Genomic DNA, 23148 nt, shown 5'->3' with positions numbered 1-23148 from the left:
TGAGCAATGACTCAAAGAAAAACAGGTTTTCCCACAACTCAAAGGCAATGGTTCCCAACCTGTGGTCCACAGACCACCCGTACTTCACAGAAACCCATATGGTCACACTGGAAACAGAGAGCCTGCATACCTGATGATTCATATTAAAGGAAACTAAACATACATTAGCTTTCTATTATGTTTTTCCATTTAAGAAATTGCCATAGTTGCCACAAGTTATGTTATGGTATCTTAAATGGGAGAGATGATACCCAGGACAATCTGTCACTTAAGATCTGATCAAGACTATGAAAAGTTTTAAATCCCCTGAACAGAACGTGAGCTGGTTTTGAAACATTCACATTGTAACAAAATATAAACAAAAGCATTCTGATAAAGTCAGGATTTATTCACACTTACCACTGAAACGCATTGTACTGGAAGTAGACCAAACCAAGGCCATATAAAAAGGCAGCGTTCTGTAAAGAAAAGAAACACTGCTTAAAACTCAGATAAGCATACATACATTAGGGAACTTCAAACCTATATTTTTGCACATTCTTAAACACATGGCTGATAGAAAGGCTGTCGCCAATATCAGATATTCTATTTAGGGAGGCTCTCAACATGATAGAGGGCCAGAGGGGAGCAGATTTAAAAACAAATGTGATTCACTCGAAAGCCTGAATTTTCTTTCTGAATTTGAGACCAAAATGCTACTTATAGAGCCATTTAATAACAAAAATATCTGACCATTCTTACTGAAGTGGGATATTCTGTTTTGTATTAGAGGAACAAAGGGGAAGGTAGGATGGACAGAAGTCCTCAGTTTAAAATGGGAAGATGAGACAAAACATACCATACTACTATAGTCATAATTATAAATATATACTACTATAAGTAGTATATTTAGAATATACAATTTTTTATTTCAGTATTTAACTACTATACCACTAAGATAAGCCTGAAATTTGGCTTAAGAAAAGTCCATTTGTCACTAATACTAGGGGAAAGGCCATCAAGCTCTGATTCCTAACAAGTAATTATATTTCTTATTCACCAATCATCAATTTATCAGTAGCTTTTCTGCAATTCACAAGTCTATTAATTTATTTCCCTGCTTTGTAATACTATTTACATGGGGGGAGGGGATGGGGAATCAACTGCACCTATGCAACGTAACCCTTTTCTAAGGGACTCTTCTTTTTAAAGAAACTGATCCTTAGATCCCAAGGTGATAAGGCAAAATTTAAGGCTTTTTAATTGGACATTTATTAAGCAAGTGTAAGTAATTTGATAACATTACCTTATATTTACTAAAAAAACGGAAACTATTACATAAATAATCACTTCATGATGATGATGCAGCAGCAGTAACATACTCAAGTTTTTTTGTATTGGAGGTTACCATCAGGTTATAAGACAGAACTTGATTACACTACCCACAACATGTTTCTTGAGGACTGTCTTAAAAAATGACAGACAATTCTGTTTTTATTCATATTAAGAAACCAAAACAAGCCGAAGTTTGAGTATGTGCTGGAGGATCATCAAGCCTGAGATCTGATGGACTCAAGGACGGCAGGAAGTTTCATAGCCAAAGATTCCTCAGGAGCATCATGTGTCTAACCTCATCCTATTTATATTAAGAGGGGATCCTTTGATTCATCTGCCTTAGATATTCCCACCTGTGGTGGTACCTCACAGGAAGAGGCACAATCAAGACAGAAATCCAACTAGAAGACAACTGGTATCCAATGCAGTTCAAGGAGCAGTGCCGGTGAGTAAAACAACACAAGTGGATCCCACCTATGTCTGCACCATACACAATTTCCATATAGTTCCAGAGTGAGGTGAGGGAATGTCCCACATCACAAGACACTTTCAAAAGGAGTTGAGTAGGACCACATCTGCAGCAACAAATAGATGCAGGGAATACTATGTGCTATTAGCATAAACTATGGTGAGATGTCCTATAAAAGAACCTAAACAGAATGTAATACCATATAAGCGGCAGTGAGAGCTGCTAGTCCTGCTACTGTGAAACCAACTATGAGCTGTACAAAAGTATCAACTGACATTTTTAAAGTATTTCTGGCCCTCCGGTTGAAAAGGTTGAACACAACCAGGATAAAAGATCCCTAAATAAGAACATAAGAATGGTCCTATTGGGTTAGACCAAAGGTCTATCTAGCCCAGTATCCTGTCTTCCGACAGTGGCCAGTGCCTGGTGCCCCAGAGGGAATGAACACAACAGGTGATCATCAAGTGATCCATCCCTTATCACTCATTCCCAGCTTCTGGCAAATAGAGGCTAGGAACAACAGCCCTGCCCATCCTGGCTAATAGCCACTGATGGACCTATCCTCCATGAATTTATCTAGTTCTTTTTTGAACCCTGTTATGGTCTTGTGTAGCCAGACAGCCAGCCCCCCCGCCCTCAGACCAGCATTGCTGGAAACACAGGAGGAAGCTGGAACAGGGCACTTAACATATATTCCAGCACAGCCTTTGAAGCTGTGAAAAGCACAGGTGTGCTGCTACAATGTGCCTCTGGGAACAGATACAACGATTAAGCTCACAGCAGGCAGAGGCCCTGTGACAGACATGGCTCTTAGCCCCTACTAAATAGCGTGATGCACACACACCAACATCCTAGGTGGGAAAATATTTACCCTGATAAAAGAAATGTCCAGTAGTCGACACTTATTGTTTCTCTCCCTTGCAAGTGTAAACTACTCTTGCGAAAGCTGGCGTCACCCAGACAGACCAGCCTCAATTTGGCATAAGAAAGGAGAAAGAGAATAAAGGAGTACAGAGGTATAAGTAGGGGACCTACAGCACCATGATTTTTGAGTGCTTTTCACTATCTATCTGCTGGTCAGATAAGTGACAGCCTCCCAAGGCTTCTGCAGCTAAGAGGGTCCCTAAGCCTTGTCCCTTCTTCGTCTTTCCGCGGAACTGAGTGACCGATCCTGGCTTGGCACCGCTGGAATCGAGAGATGCAAGGAGGGTAAGAAGCACCCACACCTGATCTCCTATCTTTAGTGTACACATATTTTGAAATAGAGCTCTATACTTTGTTTTCTTTCTTTGGGATTGTGGCTTCAGTTTTGTAACTTGTTTGTGTGTGTAACATCTCTACATTTAAATAAGTAGGCACTAGCAATTTTGTAACCACATGATTAGAATCTAGCTTAATAAATTTTGGTAACCATTTGTGCATAAGCCTGACTTGTTTTCTCTGGTTTACTGTAAAGCAGCCGACACAATTAAAGAACCTCAGCCGTTTTGGCTCTAAAGCCTGGCCATTAGGTGAGAGTACTAAGAGCCTAGCGTTGAGTTGTGCCGCCTCCACGGGGCAAACTCTTGGGGCACCTGTCAGTCAATCCTGGCTGCCCGCTGCGAAGGAGCTCTGAGCTCTAGCAGTTAAAGTCACGGGTGGTTAGGACCTTGGGGCATCCGTCAGCCTAGCCCGGGCTGCCCGCCACGAAGGGACAGTGCGTCCTAGCAGTTAAAGTCACGGATGGTATAAACGGGCATAGCTGGCACCTCACCAAACATCCTTGGCCGTCGGCTAACATCTTGGCCTTCACAACATCCTCTGGCAAGGAGTTCCACAGGTTGACTGTGTGCTGTGTGAAGAAATACTTTTTTTTTTTAAACCTGCTGCCCATTAATTTCATTTGGTGGCCCCTAGTTCTTGTGTTATGAGAAGTAGTAAACACTTCCTTATCTACTTTCTCTACACCAGTCATGATTTTATGGACCTCAATTATATCTCCCCTTAGCCATCTCTTTTCCAAGCTGAAAAGTCCCAGTCTTATTAATCTCTCCTCATATGAAAGCCATTCCATACCCCTAATAATTTTTGTTGCCCTTTTCGGAATCTTTTCCGAGTCCAACCTTTTTTGAGATGGGGTGACCATGGATTTATATAGAGGCAACATGATATTTTCTGTCCTATTATCTATCCCCTTCTTAATTACTCCTAGCATTCTGTTAGCTTTTTTGACTGCCACTGCACATTGAGTGGATGTTTTCAGAGAACTATCCACAATGACTCCAAGATCTCTTTCTTGAGTGGTAACAGCTAATTTAGACCCCATCATTGTATGTGTTATAGTTGGGATTATGCTTTCCAATGTGCATTATTTTGCATTTATCAAATTTAAATTTAATCTGCCACTTTGCTGTCCAGTCACCCAGTTTTGAGAGATCCATTTGTAGCTCTTCACAGTCTGCCTGGGACTTAACTATCTTTAGTAATTTTGTATCTTCAAATTTTGCCACCTCACTGTTTACCGCTTTTTCCAGATCATTTATGATGATTTTATTCTTACATTACTGATGCCTTTCAAGCATCCTTTAACTATAAGCTGAGGAAAAGGACAGGACTGAAGTAGTGGAACAGTATATAGCACTATCCTTGGGCAGTTGTTAAAAACAGTTGAACTGAGAAAGACACAAAAAGAAAGTTCCTTGCACCTACAGTAAACAATTTGCAAAGCACAGAATCCAACTAGCAATCCTTTATTTATTTAGCAAGTCCTATCTGTGGATATCTCAACCTTGGTAAGGCACTTCCAGACATCTTCCATGGGAGAGGCAATGGAGAGAGCAAAGTCTATTTTGAGGTTAAAGGAATAGACCTCCCTGAGCAGAATGTCAGACCCGGAATGCCCAACCCAGGAACACAAGACAAGGGGACGCCCAACCTGGGGGATGCTAGTTGGAACTCTTAAGGGGAGAGGGCAAGGCTAGTCCTAGACAAGAGGTTTTGGAGGAGCCACAAGTTCCTCAGCCACTCCCACAACCTAGCATAAATTCTCCTGGGCAGCAGGGAAACACCAATAGTATGCTACTGCCGTGGTAAATCTGGGAAGAACAGGACAGGCTTCCCACTGATGGAATACAGCTATTACGGGGTGCTATTACAGCCAAACTGGTAGGCTGGGATCCCTATTCAGAGATCAACACGTAAACCATATAAAAAGTGTACCCGACCACAAGTCCTGATACAAGAAGAAAAGACCTTCTGTAGACAGTGTCTGAAAGCTCATTCTATTATGTCTGACCAAGGTATAGGCAAAGCCAAGATACATTCTTACAAATTTTTCTTCGAACAGCTTGAGGGTGTCAAGCTCTTTAATAAAAGGGAAGAGGATGGAGGACACTATGGCTGCTTGTGGAACAGCAGCAACAGAGCGAAGCTGTCCCCATCCCTGGAGCCTCAATCAGCTCTGTGCCCACTTAGTCACACCAATTCATAGGGGCTCTCCAAATCGTAGAAAACACTTTTGAATTTGATATGCTCCGTAACAGTCAAGATGACTATATGATAACACCCCTCTTCTTTAGACCTGCACACTAAACAGCAGGACAGAGTCTACAAACCAAGCTGGGTTCTCATGAAATATCAAGTTTTGCAACCACAGGTCTAAAATAAATAGGAAACTGAGGAGGGGAGGACATGGACACACTTAGCAGTTCTGTGTAGTCTTCCTGGGTCTACCTTGAGCCAATCTCTCAGTAATTTTCCAGGACTGTGAAAATTTAAATTGATGAAAACTAGAAAAAATGCTTAAAAACTGCCGATCTTGGTTTTAACACTGATGACTAGTAATCTCCGATTGATCCCTAGACCCTACAGTATGCATCTATAAACCTTCCAAAGAACCCAGTAATTAAGATTTGTGTGTCTTCCCTCAGCCTACCAGCTGGATTAGAGATAATGGCGGGAGAGGAGGTGATTTTAAAGATTTTCATTTTTATTTAAACATGACATGAAAGCTCTACAGACATCTAAATGGTCCTATTTCTTTTGGTCATTTCCAGGTTACAGCAAGGGGGGGGGAAGACAAGAAGACAAGGTAACTTCTTGTGACATTAAAAATTGTGTTTAATACCAGAAATCAAAGAATTCAATGCAGTGGAGGGAACAATACTGGGATTATGAGGACACTTTTTGATGACATCACAAATCCCAGAAATAAAATCTAAATAGTATCAGTCATGGTTACAGACGCTGCTGGATGACACTACACTCTTCTGCTTTGCAGACTTTGTTCAGTCTCAAAATTTATTTATACACAAGTCTATGCAACAATGAAATCAATTAATTATTTGTAATGCTTCATTTATTCTAATTACTATCACTATAGACACTAGTACCAAACTGCGCTCTTCTACTCCAATGCACTCAAAGATCAGCATAGTTCTTAGACAACCTACATGAGAAGGCTGGAAGGAAGAAAGTTGTCACTGATAAATATGATTTAAACAAACGAACACACAAATTCTAAAAAAACTATTCCTGTGGATCCCATTGTAGGTGCACACCTTTCATGCACACAACAGCCATCCTTTTAAAGCATCAGGGTCTACTGGAGCCATGCATGTGCCCTCTACCTCCTCTTGCTCCCATGTGAGGGCATAAAGGGTGAAGCTGTTGCAACCATTCCCTAGTTCCCACACATATTCAGAATGCCATATGCTGAGGACACTGAAAAAGCCAGAATGCAAGGCTGTTCATGGGATCGACACTGACAACACCTTAAGAATCATAGTTACTATAAAGAAAGTAACCACTTTTTCTTTTCAGTATGTATCAGTGTGAATCCCACTGTAGGTGACTGGTAAGCAGTGTCCACTCAGGATGGTGCGATCTGAGGAGCTTCAGTTGACTCAGCTGAACCATTCTACCAAACATGGCATCAGACCTGGTAGCTAATTAAAGACAATGTTTGGCAAAGGTCAGTGGGTTTATTTTCTCCTGCTGCAGAGTGGCATTTTGAGAAGACCAGTAAGTTAACTAACTGGTTCAAGCTGGAGCTCACTGACTCTCCTAGTCGAGGTGAGGACAACCAGAAAAATCCATCTTCAGGATAAGACGATGAAAGGAGCTTCTTCTTTAAGTGAGGCCCCATATGTATTCCACTGAGGTTTATGCGCATGCACCATGCGCCTGGAACCAGAGCTATTCAAACTAGTAGTGTCCGTCAGTCCACGTATGCGTCCCTGCATTGCCTCCTGGTTTTGCCTAAGGCAATAATGGGCAGGGCAGGCCAACCGCATCTTCAGTTCCTTCTCACTGCTGCATGGTCTGAGTCGGAGCTTTTGTTTGTTCTTTCATTCTTTGACGCAATTCCAGATTTCCAGAAAAAAAAAAATCTGTTTGTATATAGTTCAGATTTTACTGATTTTGTAGCGGTTTTAGAGTTTGTAGTAATTTTTGTAGGATTAAAGACTTTTGGACACTGCTTCAGCAGCTTCCCACCAACCTCTCCTCCCCCGTCCCCAGCACCCGTCTGGATACCGGATATGCCAAAGACATGGGGATTCAAGGTCTGCACTTCCTGCCCTTACTCATTTTTGCTCACTGACGAGCAGCAACACCGTCTGTACTACTTGGAGGAAGCCCACATCACGTCCAGGTGTACTATCTGCCTCTCTTTCCCTGACCATACCAGGAAGGTCAGGCCTTACACTTTAAGAAGCATCTCCTGGAGATTGCCAAGGGGCCGTACATCAGCCTGAGCAATCCAGGAGTGCGCCTCATACTGTGGCATCTCAGTCCAGATCCACGGGTACCAGTCCTATGGCCCCTGTGTCAGTGCCTAGCCATGAAACACGGAAGCACACACATAAGCATAGTAGTAAAGCTTCCTCCAGATCCAAGAAAAAGGGGGCATCATCCACGAGTTCTGGCCACGAAGGTGGGACACTCTCCAAGGCCCAAAAAAAGGAACAAGTCATCGCATTGTTCACTGGATCCATTGGTCCTGGGCCCTGCATTGGCTCTGCTGGTGCAGTGTGAATTGTCGGTACCAAGGCAGACCCCCTTACATGGTTCTGTCCATGGACTGGGTGCCATTAATGCTGGGGAGACTCAGATGTGCTCCTTGCCCTTGTGAACTTTTATTCCTGGATCAGATAAGATCTCTGTACATTCTGGTCCATGTTCCTACAGCATACCCCATTCTGTCAGAGCCCCCATTCATACTGGACTGTGGTTCCTCTGAGTTGGAGGATTTGGACACTACACCTGGTCTGCTGCTTCCATTCCAAAAGCATACCTACCAGAGTTCCAACGGCACCATAGCAATACACTCCCTAGTCTCAGCCAAGGAGCCACTGGTACCTGGCTCCAGGAGCACCGCCACAGAACATCAGGATCAACCATGTTTGCCATATTAGAACTCATGACCCCAAATTCACATTCAGAACTGCCTTCCTCAACCCGGGAGCAATCCCTTGGCTCACCACTCTGTACTTCATTGAATAAATGTTCGGAACCGGGGCTGGACAATGCGCAGGTCAGCCTAGCTCTGATGGTACCAAAGGATCCAGAGAGGTTCCCATCATCATCCCCGAAGGAGTCTGTGTTGTCGATGTCCTCCTTTCCCCTGGATGACTGCCGTCAATTTCACGAGCTGCTCAGGTGGATAGCTAATGCCCTTCAGTGCTCATTCGAGTGTCCACAGTTCAGGACAGTCAGTATCAACTACTAGACACATTTTACATGCATCAATACTGACCAAATTGGCCCTACCGATCAATGACACCATTCTCTAACCAGCACACGCCATGTGGCATACCCTGGCCATGTGCATCCCCACCCCAAAGGGGGCAGAAAAGAGGGACAATGTGCTCCCCAAGGGGTCTGAGTTTGTTTTCCCATCCTCTGCCTAATTCCCTGGTGATCCAGGCTGCTACAGAGCAGGCTGGACAACAACATCAATGCTCCACGCCTCTGACAATGAGGGCAAGAGGTTAGACCTTATGGGTAAAAAGGTCTTTTCTTCAGCCAGCCTCCAGTTCCATATCTCGAACTACCTAGCACTGATGGCCAAATATGACTTCTTTAACTATGGGCAGATGGCAGATTTTGCAGATAAACTACTCCAGCAGGATCATGCCCACTTCCAAGCTATTTTGGAGAAGGGAAAGTTGGTCTCCAGGACCATACGTCAGACTGCGGCTGATTACACGGACATGTCTTTGCATACAATGGCGAGTGGAATCATCATGAGGAGGGAATCCTGGCTACATTCCTCTGTCTTCCCAATGGAGATACAGAGCACAACCGAGGACCTCCCTTTTGATTAATCACACCTCTTCAACCAGAAGACAGATAATTCCTTACACTCACTGAAAAACCCTAGAGCAGTGGTTCTTAACCTTTACTGCAGCCTGCATCCCTTTGGTTTTCAAAATATGTTCTCGCGCTCCTTATCAAAAAATGTTCTCGCACCCCTTATCAAAAATCTAGATAAAAAATTTATAATGTTAATAAATACATGTCTTGCACCCCCAGAAAGGGCATCTCGCACCCCCAGGGGGTGCGTGCACCCCACTGCTCTAGACCCACCCTGCGATCTTATGGCATATATACGTCAGTGCCGAAATGAAAATTTGTCTGCCTGCTGCATACACAACAACACTATAGAACCTCCCCAGTTCTACTACCAGTGATCCTACAAACCCTCCACAGAAGTGCCCAAAGGTCCAGGCTCATCTGCCTGGTCCACTAATGCAGCCGTCCATGCAGCAAGCCCAATCTTCACATAAGCGATATTTCTGAGTGCATCTAGAGAGCTATCAACCACTTCGCACCCCAACACTATTGCCAATCACCCCTTTTAGGGGCCGTCTCAAACTCTTTCTACCAGCATGGAGCACAACTGACAAGTGGGTCCTGGATGTCATTCAACACAATTATATAATCAGTTTACAATGCTACTTCCCCTAAACACCCACTCCCTGAGCCCATTTCAGAGATCATTCTCACAACAGTATTCTTACCCTGGAGGTGGACTCCCTCCTGAAGAGAAGAGCAGTGGAGCCAGTCCCTGCAGTTTTTCAGGACAGAGGGTTCTGTTCAGATATTTCCTACTGCCCAAACAGAAAGGAGGATGGAGACCATTCTTGGATCTCCAACACATCAACTGTTCAATTCACAAACCGAAGTTCTGCATAGTCACCTCATGGTCATCAGTCCCTTGCTAGAAAAAAGAAGGTGGTTAACACCTCCTGATATGCAGGATGCTTACTTCCATGTTGACACCCATTCAACCTACAGATGGTTCTTGAGGTTCATGGGATCTGCGACACTTCCAATCCAGGGTCCTCCCATTTGGGCTCACCACTGCTCCACAAGTCTTCACAAAAGTCTTCTCCCTGGTAGCATCTCACCTCCAATGGCAACGAGTCCTTGTCTTGCCTGACCTGGATGACTGGTTACTGGCAGCACAATGCAGAAAGGAAGCTCAGGAATTGATGGCCCATGACAATTGTAACAGACACCTCACTCAATGGCTGGGGAGCAGACTTGCACGACACAAGGAACTTGAACCACTTGAGAAGCCAAGATGTACATCAGCCTCCTGAAAATTTGGGCAGTATGCAAGGTGTGCCACATATTTTTATCGTCCATTCATTCTTGTCACGTTCTTGTCATGTTGGACAACAATGCTTGCAGTACATAAACAAGCAAGGAGGCACATGGTCCCCAGCACCGTGAGCAGAAGCAGTGAGCTTCTGGAAATGGTGCATTGCACACCATACCATCATCAGCAGTCTACCTACTAGGGACTCAAAACATGACAGCTGATGCTCTCAGCAGGAATTTTGCAACTGACCACAAATGAAAATTGCATGATATGGTAATCGCGGACATTTTTGGTCAATGAGGAACTCCAGTCAGAGACCTCGTTGCATCTCACACCAACACTAAGTGCACTGGGTACTGCTCCAGGGGAGGACTTGGTGCGAAACCACAAGGCAATGCAGGGTCACATGTGTGGATCAATGGACACTACTACTTTGAAAAGCTCTATCTCTGGACGCACAGCATATGCGCATAACCCTCAGTGGAATACAGATGGGGACCACACATCTTGACGAACCTGCAGTTACAGATAAATAACCTCCTCATTCTCAGAGTGGCTTAAGGGGGTGGTCCATGAGGTTTAGGAGGAGGAGGAGGGTTCCAAGCAGAATTCTGTCCTCTTACCAGTGCATAACGACGTACAGTTACAAACGTTATACCATCAGCTGTGCGAAGACTGAGCACAACTGTAAAGGTTCATGACAAGTCAAAATTGCCACAAGATGGACCTTAAGAGCTAAATGAAAAGCCAGCATACTTTAAATGCAGTATGTAAGAGAGAATCTTTGATATCTGAGTCTGTACTGGGTCCAAGTTGGGTTGAACTACCCATGTAGAGAACCTCTTCCATTTTGAAGAATAAGTTTTTTATTGAACATTACCACCGATAAAGACTGTTTCCAGCTCTTTATAAGGATTTCCTGAATTATAGGGAGTAATCAACCAGCCAACATCCAGGCTGTCAGATGCAATGATTTCTGCTCTGGATAAAGAATCTGATCACGGTTCTGCAATATCATATCTGGGCAGCCTGGAAGGTAGATGGGAGGTTAAGGGGACATCTGTAACATGCCCGTCAACGAAAACTGTCTTAGCCAGTAAGGAGCTACAATGATGAGTGTGGTTTTGTACCACCTGATCTTGATCATCATCCTGAGAATCAGGGGAATGGTGGGAAAGGCATAAGCAAGGCCTTGATTCCACAGTAGGAAAAAGAAACCTTATAATGAACCCAAACTCAAGCCCCAGTGAAGCAAAAGTTAAGACATTTGGGGCTGTACAGGTCTATTGTAAGAAACCTCCCATGAATATCAGCTCTGTGATGGACCTTTCCAGCAACCATTTGTAACTGGTAACTAAATGCTTGCTTAAGTCTGCTAGGTCAGCGGTTTTCAACTGTGAGTCCATGAGCCCTTTCAAGGGGGCTGGGGAGCCCCACGGCCAAAACCCAAAGCCTGAGCTCCAGCACTGCCCATGGGGCTGAAATCAGGAGCTGGGGCTCAAGCCCCAATTCCCGGCACCCCCAACAGGGCTGAAGCTGGGAGCCCTGGTGAAGACTGTTCTGGTCATTTCCATCAGGTCTCCTCCCCACCCCCCAAATAAAATTAAAAAAAAAATCATGGCCTTGTGACTGGGACATTTATTTATTAAGGAATACATTTATTCCAGAGACAGTGTTGAAATATACAGTGATCTCTGTATCAGCATCTCTTCCAGTGCCAGCTCTGGCCCTCCATGCCAATGTGGGCTCTGGTAGAGAGGTGGGATTCTCTAGCTGGTACCAGGAAACACTCTTACAGATAGAGCTACATCTATGCCTGCATGGTTTTCAGCACTGCAGTCTGTGATACTTCACTGATACTACAGCTGCGGCCAATTCCACCTCACCCTTCCACTTCTACCCTTCTCCCTCTAGGTGATTTGGAAGGTTTGTTTTGACCTCCCTGTGAGACAGCGAGCTCCATCTGGCCTGCTTCAGATCACCTTCTGTCGGTGCCAGTTTTTGTGCAAGGGTTCTCTCTGCTGGATCTTTCTTTGATACTGAAGATTTGTTGATGTCAGTATTCTGTGTTGCATGCCCACTGGAAGGGGCACTCAGATAACAAGACTACTCAGGCACTGAAGAAATTGATAAGTGTTTCTTCAGCCTCTAAGGTAACTCATCAATTGCTCTAACAAATGGAGCTTAAGACTGGCATCTCTTGACTAGCATCCAAGATGAGAAGAAATGACAAACCATGTCTGGAAAGTGGCTCTCACTCAGAGAGGCATCTGCTGTGGCTGTCCATGAGTGGTCTCAGTCCATCAACTGATGCACATTTTGGTCAGCCATTAGGGTGAGAGCACTACGCACTTAACTGGACTGTACTGGGTTTTTTGGTTCCAAATTTGTTTAATTGAGGGAGAAGATTTTTCTTCCAGTTACATAAATAATTATCAAGTGGAAAAGCTGTCAAGTAGAATTAGCAAGCGCTAAGAGATAATGGGTCAGACTCTGGTGTTCCATCTCACTGCCATAGGTGGTAAGAGGGAAGTAGGGAAGGGCCATGGCCACACCGCACTTTACACCTCCATACAGAAGCACAAGGTAGCACAGGGAGCACACACAGCCTCCAGTGGACACTGAAAATCTTTTGAGTAGCAATCTCATACGCATGCACACTTACAATGGAATCCGCAGACCTACTTGAAGAACTACCTATTTCTGGAAGGAATTATTCTCTTTATTTAACACAGAAGATCACCTACATCCAGGATGGTGTTAGACCACAAAGTACAGTGAGCTGATGCCATGACAAAACTATAAACATCCTCCCCTTACAAGAATTCAGCCTAGGCATCAATGGTGATTAGGGGTACTGCATGTGAATTATCCATGTTCTTCAATGGTAAAAGAGCAGAGAACACCTAATACCCCTACTAAAAGACTGTCAACACCTCCACTGTTGAAAGGAATAAAACACCTACTCTAAAGCATGCAATAGGCCCTCTTCCCCACACTGCTCCTTGATCAGGGGAAAGAACCCAGAACCTCCTTCTTCCCCATGCTGCTTCAAGCATGCAGGAAGGGACACCAGGTCCACCCTTCCTGTTCAAGCCTGCTGCTTCCACAGGAAAAGAGGTGGTCAGAGCAGTGCACGAGTACGTGAGCAGAAAAGAAGGGTGTCACCTATGCAATGGAGAATTTAGGGGATTTCACCTGTTCTCCCAAAGGCCCCTCCCACATCCATACCAGCCCCCATTTCTGTTTCCCCTTCAAAACAGACTAGTAGAGTTCAACGGGATGGGGAGATAGCTCAGTGGTTTGAGCATTGGCTTGCTAAACCCACGGTTGTAAGTTCAATCCTTGAGGGGGCCATTTAGGGATCTGGTGCAAAAATTGGGGATTGGTTCTGCTTTGAGCAGGGGGTTGGACTAGATGACCTCCTGAGGTCCCTTCCAACCCTGATATTCTAAGATTCTATGAAATATGCGTTACTGATGTGTTGGGGCAAAGCCCAAAGAGGACAGAGGTTTTGAAAGGGCATGAGAACATCAGATAACCTCACCTCTACGTTAAGTTTTTGGACAATTAATAAAAGATCACAGATATAAGGATGCAAAATTACAATGTCATTACAAAATTCTTTTTAACTGCATAAAATTAGAAAGAAAGGATCGTGTTTTAGTTAAGGGACTAAACTGGGGCTCTTGAGATTTTCATTCAATTCTTGGCTCAGCCATAGACTTCCTGTGGGACCATGGTGAACTTAATTGCTCTTTGCCTCAATTCTCAGAGTCACTCAAACAACAGAAACCAGAGTGAGTTGGCACCTGTAGGTTCTATTGCAATACAAATAATGTACTACCATATCAAGGTCTCTAGTACTCTGCACTTTCACATTTGTTGAATTTTCCATGGAATTTGGCATCTTGCCAAACTTCCATGGAGTTCTGCATTTTGGGCATAAAAAGTCTATTTTTTTTGCTGGGTCGAGATGCCCAACATTTTGTTCTCTGCACCACAAGGACCTGGACACAGCTTCTCCTTATGGTGAAAGCAATGCAGGGAATTCATTACAAAAACAGCACATTCGCCAACACTGCTGCCCATAAAAAGAGGAGACAAAGCAGGAATTAAACTCTCCTATTTCGTAAGTGCCATCCCCTACCTATCTTTGACGTTGTGCAGCCTTGGAAGAACATGTGGCAGTTTAAGAGATTTTTGGATACATCATGACATAGGGCTCTCTGACTCGACCACATGACCCTGCCCCAGCATCACAGCCACAACCCCACTTAATGGATGTGGGGAGGGGCCCTTCCCAAAGAGAAATCGGTAGTGGCATGGGGCTGCCCCCCTCTTAAGAGCAGCAGGAAAAGCAACAAGATCTCCCCTCCATCCTCCTCTCCTCCCCCACAAGAGGCAAAGATGGCAGAAGGATTTATTCTAGTTGCTCAAGTGTACCTAGTTGGGTGGGTGAACTGGCCAGGTCCACTCTGCTCTTCTCTTTGGAATAGCACTGGTGGGATCTCCCAGTGCAGTGGATTTTGGACTTAACACTCCATGGAGATGAGTGAGTTAGCTAGTTCACAGCCCTCAGAGCTATAATTTCAAACTCTCTAAAGACAAAGTATATGTCATTACTTTGGTTACACTCGGGTCACATTTTCAAACTTATTTCCACAACTATGAGGGCTAGAAACTTCTTTGGAAAGTTTAGAGTCTGATGTGATCACATGCCTCCAAGTGCTGTAACCCCAGAACCTGACCAAACTGCAGTCAGCCATTTTGTGTGTCCAGTCACTGCTACCTGAAAACCAAATACTACATAGCTAGGAATAATCTTAGGGCTCTGAGAGGCAAGGCCAAACAGCAACATGTTTACCGTTTTGCTAATCAGAATGGGTGGGATGGGACAAAGTTAATATATCATGAGAATGGAAGGGATGTTTGGACAGCCGACCTTTGTTTTAAGTGCCCCTTACATATAAAAGTTTTGTTATGACTAGAAATACTGGAAATGCTTTGATAATAAGATGAATAATTTGCTGAAATTAGGAGAATTGGTGACCCACTGGGGTAGAGGTGGGCAAACTTTTTTGCCCGAGGGCCACATCGGGGCTGCAAAAGGGTATGGAGGGCCAGATTGGGAAGGCTGTGCCTTCCCAAACAGCCTGACCCCTGCCCCCTATCTGCCCCTCTCCCACTTCCTGCCCCCGACTCTCCCCCTCAGACTTCCCAACCCATCCAACTTCCCCTGCTCCTTGTCCCCTGCCCGCCCCCTCCCGGGACCCCCACACACCCCTGACCACCCCGGAACACTGCCCCCAATCCAACCCCCCTGCTCTAACTGCCCCAACCCTTCTCCACACCCCCGCCTCCTGACAGCCCCGCCCCCGGGCCCCAGATCCATCCAACCCCTCCCCACTCCTTGTCCTCTGACCGCCCCCTCCCAGGACCCCCATCCCTAACTGCCCCCCGAAGACCCTACCCCTATCCAACCCCCCCGATCCCTGTCTCCTGACCACCACCACCCCCCCCGGAACCTCCGCCCCATCCAACCACCCCCTGTTCCCTGACTGCCCCCCGGGGCAGACTGCCCCCTTTCCAATCCTCCCTACCCCATGCCCTTACCATGCCGCTCAGAGCAGCAGGACAGGCTTATTGGAAAGCCTGAGAGGTGGGTGGGCGCAAGCCGCGCTACCCACATGGCAGCATCACTATGAGGGAGGAAGGACAGCGGGGGAGTGGCCGGTGGCTAGCCTCCCTGGCCCGGAGCTCAGGGGCCGGGCAGGACAGTCCCGTGGGCCGGATGTGGCCTGCGGGCCTTAGTTTGCCCACCTCTGCACTAGGGGGTTACTATGGTGAGACTAACAGTTACCATGAGTTATGTGCTTTGTTTAAGTTAGCTATAAAAGATTAAAAAAAATAATGCATTTTGGAGCAGTACAAGGAAGCTTTTCTTTGGGCATGAGCTGGTACCTAAAATCCCCATCAGCTGGACAGAAGGAGGGCCCCTGAAAGCCTGGCTGATGATCACTCAAAATCATCACAGACTTTGGGTAACTATAATGTTTGGGGTGCTCTGAACCAATTGCAACAACAAATGTGTGTGCTCGAGACCTAATAAAAAACAGTTTTAGGCTAAAAGCACTCTTGTTTGTACTAATCATTTTATCAGATTGTGGGGCTCTGTCCCTATGGATTTATTCCTGACACTGCCTGGACAGAAATAGTTAAGTTACCACTGCTTTGCATTCTGAAAACCCTGGATAAGAGTGCTGGGGCATATGCTAAGACTCAAGGCATGTATTCAGAGAAAAAAAAAATTAACCTAATTAACACTGTTGCAGAATTGAGGATTTCCTTTCACAGAAAGGAAGAGTATGTGGCCACAGAATTTGAGTGCCTTGTGCATTTGAAATACCATGGTTCTGGCTACTGTATACACAACCAACTAAAGCCTTAAGTATCTTCAGTTCTCATTTAGTAAATTTCTGAGCGTTTCCCAAAATATTTATCATGATGGCATCAAGTATTTTTTGACAGAATATGTGAACATGTTTATTTCATACTAAGATATAATTAATGATTTAACATCTTAAGATGAAGTTTCAGATAAGGCTCAAGAGACTTGATAGTACCTAATCATTTCTCCAGACACTCCTCAACATATAAAAAACAGTTCCCTGGAGAATCAGTGTTGCATAAAACATTCCATTCAGACTCTTACACAAACAGCTATGTGCCTCTGGGAACTAACAGGCTCCACCAGCTTCAGCAGAAAAAAAATTCTAAGTTTTTTTCTCTATTTAGATTTGTACTAATCCTAAAAAAAGGATAGCTATCCATATGCTCTAAGAATGCCTGACAAACTTAAAAATACAAATATTAACCTAAATGCAGCAGTACAATTGGGCAGTATCTATTTGGTTCTGGGAACACTCAAGCTCCTCCACGTTCATCCATCAAGTTCTAAGACTCTTGAAAAATCTGCAAGTTTGCAAAGCGTCTTCTGAATTTTAAGTACCTTAAAAATGTAACCTATTTAATGTAAATGCCAGGATGTGTGTTGTAGATTTTAATTTCTTATACCACAGCTACAGGGCTCAAAAGCTCTACTGGGACAGTACCTGAATCTTACAAACTCTGTGCAAACAATTAAAGTTTACAAATTCTACTAACGCCCACTTCTCTGACATTTCCTAATACATCTATTAACATATCATCCAGATGAACAAATTCAAAATAATTTCCAACAGATAAGTAGTTAGTATTTACATAGTGAGTAACTCCAAAGTGTTCCTCTCAATGTTAAAAAAATAATGCAGGGTAGTACACCGTTACTTTGTCTTATATTAATAAGTTTTTAGACCAAAAATTAATTCACTTTTAGTTACAAATGAGCATGAACAGAGGACTCTTCAAAAAGTGAGGGAAAAAAGGTATAATTTTGTTGAACTTCAGTTGAAAGTCCTCAGGGAGCTCAAACCCTCAAAAGTTTAAAACTCACTCTAAGAAATAAGGTGGTTAAGAGGGAGACCGAGGCAGTCTGTTGTTCAGCAGTTTGACCTATAGACTCCAAAGGAAGGGGAGATCTGGGGTAAAGCAGGCCTAGATAGAGATGTCAAAAGACTGTTTTTTATCATTTTAAAGATATTTTCTCTATTTATGTGTTCCTGCTGTTGTGATTAAACAATACTTTATTTTAAGAAGTCTGATCTGAGACACTGGATTCATCACTTTTCATGGCTCCAAAAGAAGGGAAGAATCACAGATACATTAAAGAGAGTGAGTATTTAAATCTTTTGAGGGTTTGAGCTCCCTGTGGACCTTCAACTAGGGCTACAGCATTCCTGGAGAAATGCCTAGTGGGGGGTATAGCCAATATATCACAGCTAATGACTACAGCTTTGTCCACCAAGCGTTTTAAGAGAGTGGCATAGCAGGATTCACATTCCTCTCCCAGGAAGCATTTCCTGACAAAGATGCTAGTGAACTAACATACTGTATGCACACAATACAATAATCCAATCAACATACAGTATTAATTATTACAGGCCGCTCCAAATTACCACAACAGCATAACAGATTGTGTGAGATGTGGTCTCTTCATATGGAATACCTGAATATGAAAGACTAAAACTACGTAGCAACTTTAATGGAATGCTACGAGGATGAACTGATACTTTATAAAACTGTTCATATTACATTGACATCAACACTTCCGGGAGCATATAATTTATTCACAACTGGACTTGGTTATGTGCAATAAAGGAATACCAACTGACTTCTATACCTGCCTCCTACTGCAATACATCACTAGATTGCAAACACTTATTTGCTGATATGGCAGACTATTAAATATGGATATTATTCATAATGTAAATTTGATTAATGTATGTACTTTGCATTAAGACTTGGAACACTATTTTGATATAAGCAAACTAATTTGTTTTGCTTCGTTGAAAATGTTTAGATTTTACAAAATCTCACTCAAGAGCAGAAAACTAGGACTATGACACATGGAGCAGTATAAAGTCAACTTTAGAGGTGTTGTGTAGCCTCCCGAAGTTTTTCTCCTAAAGCAAATAGCTTTTAAGTTATTTATCCTGCTTCAGCCAATCTACCCTTTTGCAGATTTAGTGAATATAATAAATTTATCGTTCTAAGATCAGGTCATTTCTGAGATACACAATAGCAAGGAAAAAACCCACCACACTTTTCCAAAAGTGAAAGTAATTTTTGAGGTCACATCCTTCAAGAACAGATGCTCCTGTTCATTTCAAATTTCACCCTCTCCTCACCCACACAACACACAAAATTCATCCTCTGGCATCCCACTTTTGAAAATTTCAGCCTGAAATTCCCTTTCTGTAAAATAAAATTGATTTTAATCCTTAAATTTATAATAGAAACTGCTTTGAAACTTCAACTATGGAATCTCTCAGACTACCATAATATAAAGCTACTAGTAACACTTAGTATGTCTTTTAGTTTACAAATCAGTACGCATAACAAATAGGCATATAGGAACATGAGAAAACTTATCTAAAACAGCTGCAATTAAAGTTTTCCTTCACTATTAAAAGGATTACTTCAAATTACATGTAGGATCACTTGGTTCATCCTGACAGGTTTCAGAGGGGTAGCCGTGTTAGTATGTACAAGTAAAAACAGCGAGGAGTCTTCGTGGCACCTTAGAGACTAACAAATTTATTTGGGCATAAATTTGTTAGTTTTTAAGGTGCCACGAAGACTCCTCGGTTGTTTTTTTTTGTTCATCCTGTTTCAGTCAAAAGGATATTGTGTCTCTCCAAAGATTAGTCAGTGTGTTATTTGGACCTCAGTTTTCTTAATGGTAACAAAATAAATTCAAACCTCATTTTGGACAGTTTATATTTATAAAAAAATACAGAATATATTATGGTTTAGTCACATATATAATTTTAAATATATGTGCATATCAATGTATTTATACATTCTGTCTCCAAAGACATTATAAACACTTAATGAAAATACAATTTTATCCTCTAGAATGGGCTTTGACTCTGGCAAGGCATCTCATTTTCTCAAGCCACCATTTCTCTACACCCATTTTCAGTCAAATATAAGAATCCCACAGAGTTTACAACATGTACCATTATCCCCTTGTCAGTGTCCCACTGGTGGAAAACTACTATTGTGTGGGAGAAATTGCCTGAATATCACTAATTATACAGTTCCTCTTCTGCAGGCACGCCAGATAAAATGGGAGGGCAGAAGATTAAATAAAAAGAATGACAAAAAAAGAGGTGGAACAGATATAAAACAGCAAAGTGTTAGACTAGTGAGAAAGTGAGAAACAGAAAGAAGAAACAGACAAAGAAAAAAAATACTGTAATTTTTATTGTTTGCTTCAACAGCAGCTAGAGGACCTGTGCTAAGTACTGAAAAGAGCTGGGTAGAACATAACATTTCCATTCCATGGAAGAGTCCAAAGTTTCACATTTTTAATTCCAAACTGAAACAAACAAAAACTGTTTGTCGGAAACCAAACAAAAAATCAGTTTCTCATGGAATGAAATTCTGAAATTGTTTTGGAAATAATCAAAATGAGAGTTCATTTCACTTCTACTGACTTGACTTTATAATATATGGTAATTTATATTATAATATACAAGTAAAAGTGTTTTGAGTATATATCATGTCATAATATGATACAACCTAGGACCTGAAAAAAGTTCCAATTTTTTATTTTATTTTTATATTCTAAAATTAGAGTTAAATTATTTTAAAATAGAATATATAAAATATATAATTGTCAATTACTTACTATTTAAATTAATATTGTAGTCAATTTTAATTGGTTTGGTAATTAATATTCTAACCGGTAATTGGTTATTTCCCATAGTAACTGATCAAATAAAAAATTACAAGTAAAAGTAAAGTAAAATAAAATATAAAATGAAATACAATACAGCAGGCAAGCCAGCAGTCCCACAGCTCAGCAGCAAGGGAAGCCAGCTGGGCGACTAGATAATAACAAGGCAGCCAGAGAGCCAGTCCTGAGGAATGTTTTGATTCCATCAAATCAGCATTTCCCAGTGGTTGAAAATTTTCAAATAGAACAGCTTTCCATCTCTAGTCCTGAATATAGAAGACAGTCCCTGTCCAAAGGAGCTTGTAACCTACAAAGGCAAGCCTACAGATCACGGGCTCTGCCCCTTCCTCCTGCAGCCGGATCCCTGAGAGCCCCCGTCACAACCAAAGGAGCCGTGGGCCAGCTGGAGCCCAGTCTCCCCCCCACCAAACCCCCAAATGAACTCCAGGCCACCTGGACCCCTGAGGGCCCCCTACACCTCACAGCCAGAGGAGCCCCAGGCCAGCCAGAGCCCCCCAGCCACGCCGCACCTTTCCGGACCCCAAGCTGCTCCACGGAAGAAGTTACTGTCTCTTCCCTTCCGGAAGAAGAACCTGAGCTTTTGATATGTGCCATGGAGATTCTGGGATGGCTGAGGAGATGGTATGTGTTACTCAGCTTCCCAGGTTCATCAGGAATCTTCTTGGAGTCCAAATTACTGATGAACCCAGGAAGCTGAATTGCAGATATCGCCTCCTTGGCTGTCCCAGAACCTGCATGGGGCATAATAAGCAAAATCTTCCCCCACCAAACCCGCAACTGCCTTCAGCAGCTGTGCCAGGAGAGGCTCAACCTCCCCTGGCCTATTATACCCACAGCCTATGCTACAGATAGAAGAAAAAAATGCAACATTTCAGTGGATCAATCTCATCTCTCTCTTTTCATCCTCTCCTTTCTCAGTGCCAAATTGCTCTACTCAGTCCCCTTCTTTAGCTACTCCTCAAACTGTTTTATTTACTCCACTCCCACTCAACCACTCTGGCCACTCTCCCCTTCAACTAGCAAGTCAATGCTATAGTGCCTGATTGACAGGAGGGAATTGACAATAAAAATTAATTACTGATGGAAAATAGGATCTCTGAACTACTCTTAAAAATAACAAGGAGTCTGGTGGCACCTTAAAGACTATCAGATTTATTTGGGCATAAGCTTTTGTGGGTAAAAGACCCACTTCTTCAGATGCATGGATCTGAAGAAGTGGGTTTTTCCCCCACAAAAGCTTATGTACAAATAAATCTGATAGTCTTTAAGGTGCCACCAGACTCCTTGTTATTTTTGTGGATACAGACTAATATGGCAACCCCTCTGATACTCTGAACTACTCATATGATGAATAGCTGTATTGAACCAGACTGGTGATTCTTCTAGTTCACTCTTGCGCCTCTAACACGTACGAGATGAAGGCAGAAGAAACTCCAACACTGGCACGTTTGGAAGGTAGTCCTAAACATGATCACTTAGGGTATGTTTCCAATGCAATAAAAGACATGCAACATGGTTGTGCTCGGCCTGGGTCAGCTGACTAGGGGTCAGGGTGTGGAGCTATAAAACTGAAGTGTAGACTTTCAGGCCAGAGCCCAGGCTCTGAGACCACACAAGGGGGTTGGGTCTCAGAATCCAGGCACCAGCCCGAGCTCAAACATCTACACTGCGATTTTTTGTCTTGCAGCCCAAGCCAGAGTCAGCTGACCCAAGCTCTGAGACTCAGCACGGTGGCGTTTTTTTTAATTGAAGCATAGACATGCTCGTGATTAGTTCTACTCCCTGAAGTAGAAGGGCATATATTCCTTATAAATTTTATCCTATCTCCTGTTGCTGTAGACTCTCTTTGTCCATGTAGATTAGCCTGCTCCTTTTATTTAACTCTGCCAGTATCTTACTTCAATTATGTCTTTTGTGGCAATGAGTTCCACAAGTTGTTTATATTGTGTATGTTGCCCTTCAGTGTCAGCAGATTTCCCCTTATTCTTATACTACATGAAAGAATAAGATGCCTGATAGAAATCTGTTCATTGTTTTATAAACTTCTACTGTGTCCCCTCTTAATGTCCCCTTCTCTTAACAGACCTAATGTTTTGTTTCAGACATGCCTCCAGTCATTTATCACCCATCTCAAACACTTATTCCTTCTTCTTAAGAGGAAGTGACCACAATATGATACAAGTTCAAGTACGTGCGTACAACCGCTTTATACAATGGCATATTGATTTTCCAGTATTTTCCTGTCTCCTCTTTATACATCCTAATATTGTTTACATTTTTGACTTCTGCTTCACATTCAGAAAATGCATACATTGAGCAGTCCACAATGAAACTCAGGTTGCTTTCCTGATTACAGTTTATTTAGAACCTAGGATGCATACAAGCAATTCCAGTTATTCCTTCCAACAC

At 43.0% G+C, this 23148-nt stretch overlaps 1 protein-coding gene across 9 annotated transcripts in view; it reads right to left on the bottom strand.

The window, feature by feature from the left end:
* KDM6A (lysine demethylase 6A) overlaps nt 1-23148 on the bottom strand; it is a 279893-nt gene that overhangs the window by 148696 nt on the left and 108049 nt on the right. For all 9 annotated transcript variants that reach the window (XM_073359011.2, XM_073358944.2, XM_073358964.2 and 6 more), the window contains one exon: nt 400-458. In XM_073359011.2, the coding sequence (XP_073215112.1) occupies nt 400-458 (59 nt within the window). The remainder of the gene's footprint in view (nt 1-399; nt 459-23148) is intronic.

The sequence above is a fragment of the Lepidochelys kempii genome, chromosome 1 (assembly GCF_965140285.1).
Source record: "Lepidochelys kempii isolate rLepKem1 chromosome 1, rLepKem1.hap1, whole genome shotgun sequence".
NCBI classification, from domain to species: Eukaryota; Metazoa; Chordata; order Testudines; family Cheloniidae; genus Lepidochelys; species Lepidochelys kempii.
The sequence above is the reverse complement of the archived record's forward strand: the minus strand, read 5'-3'. Positions and strand labels throughout refer to the sequence as shown.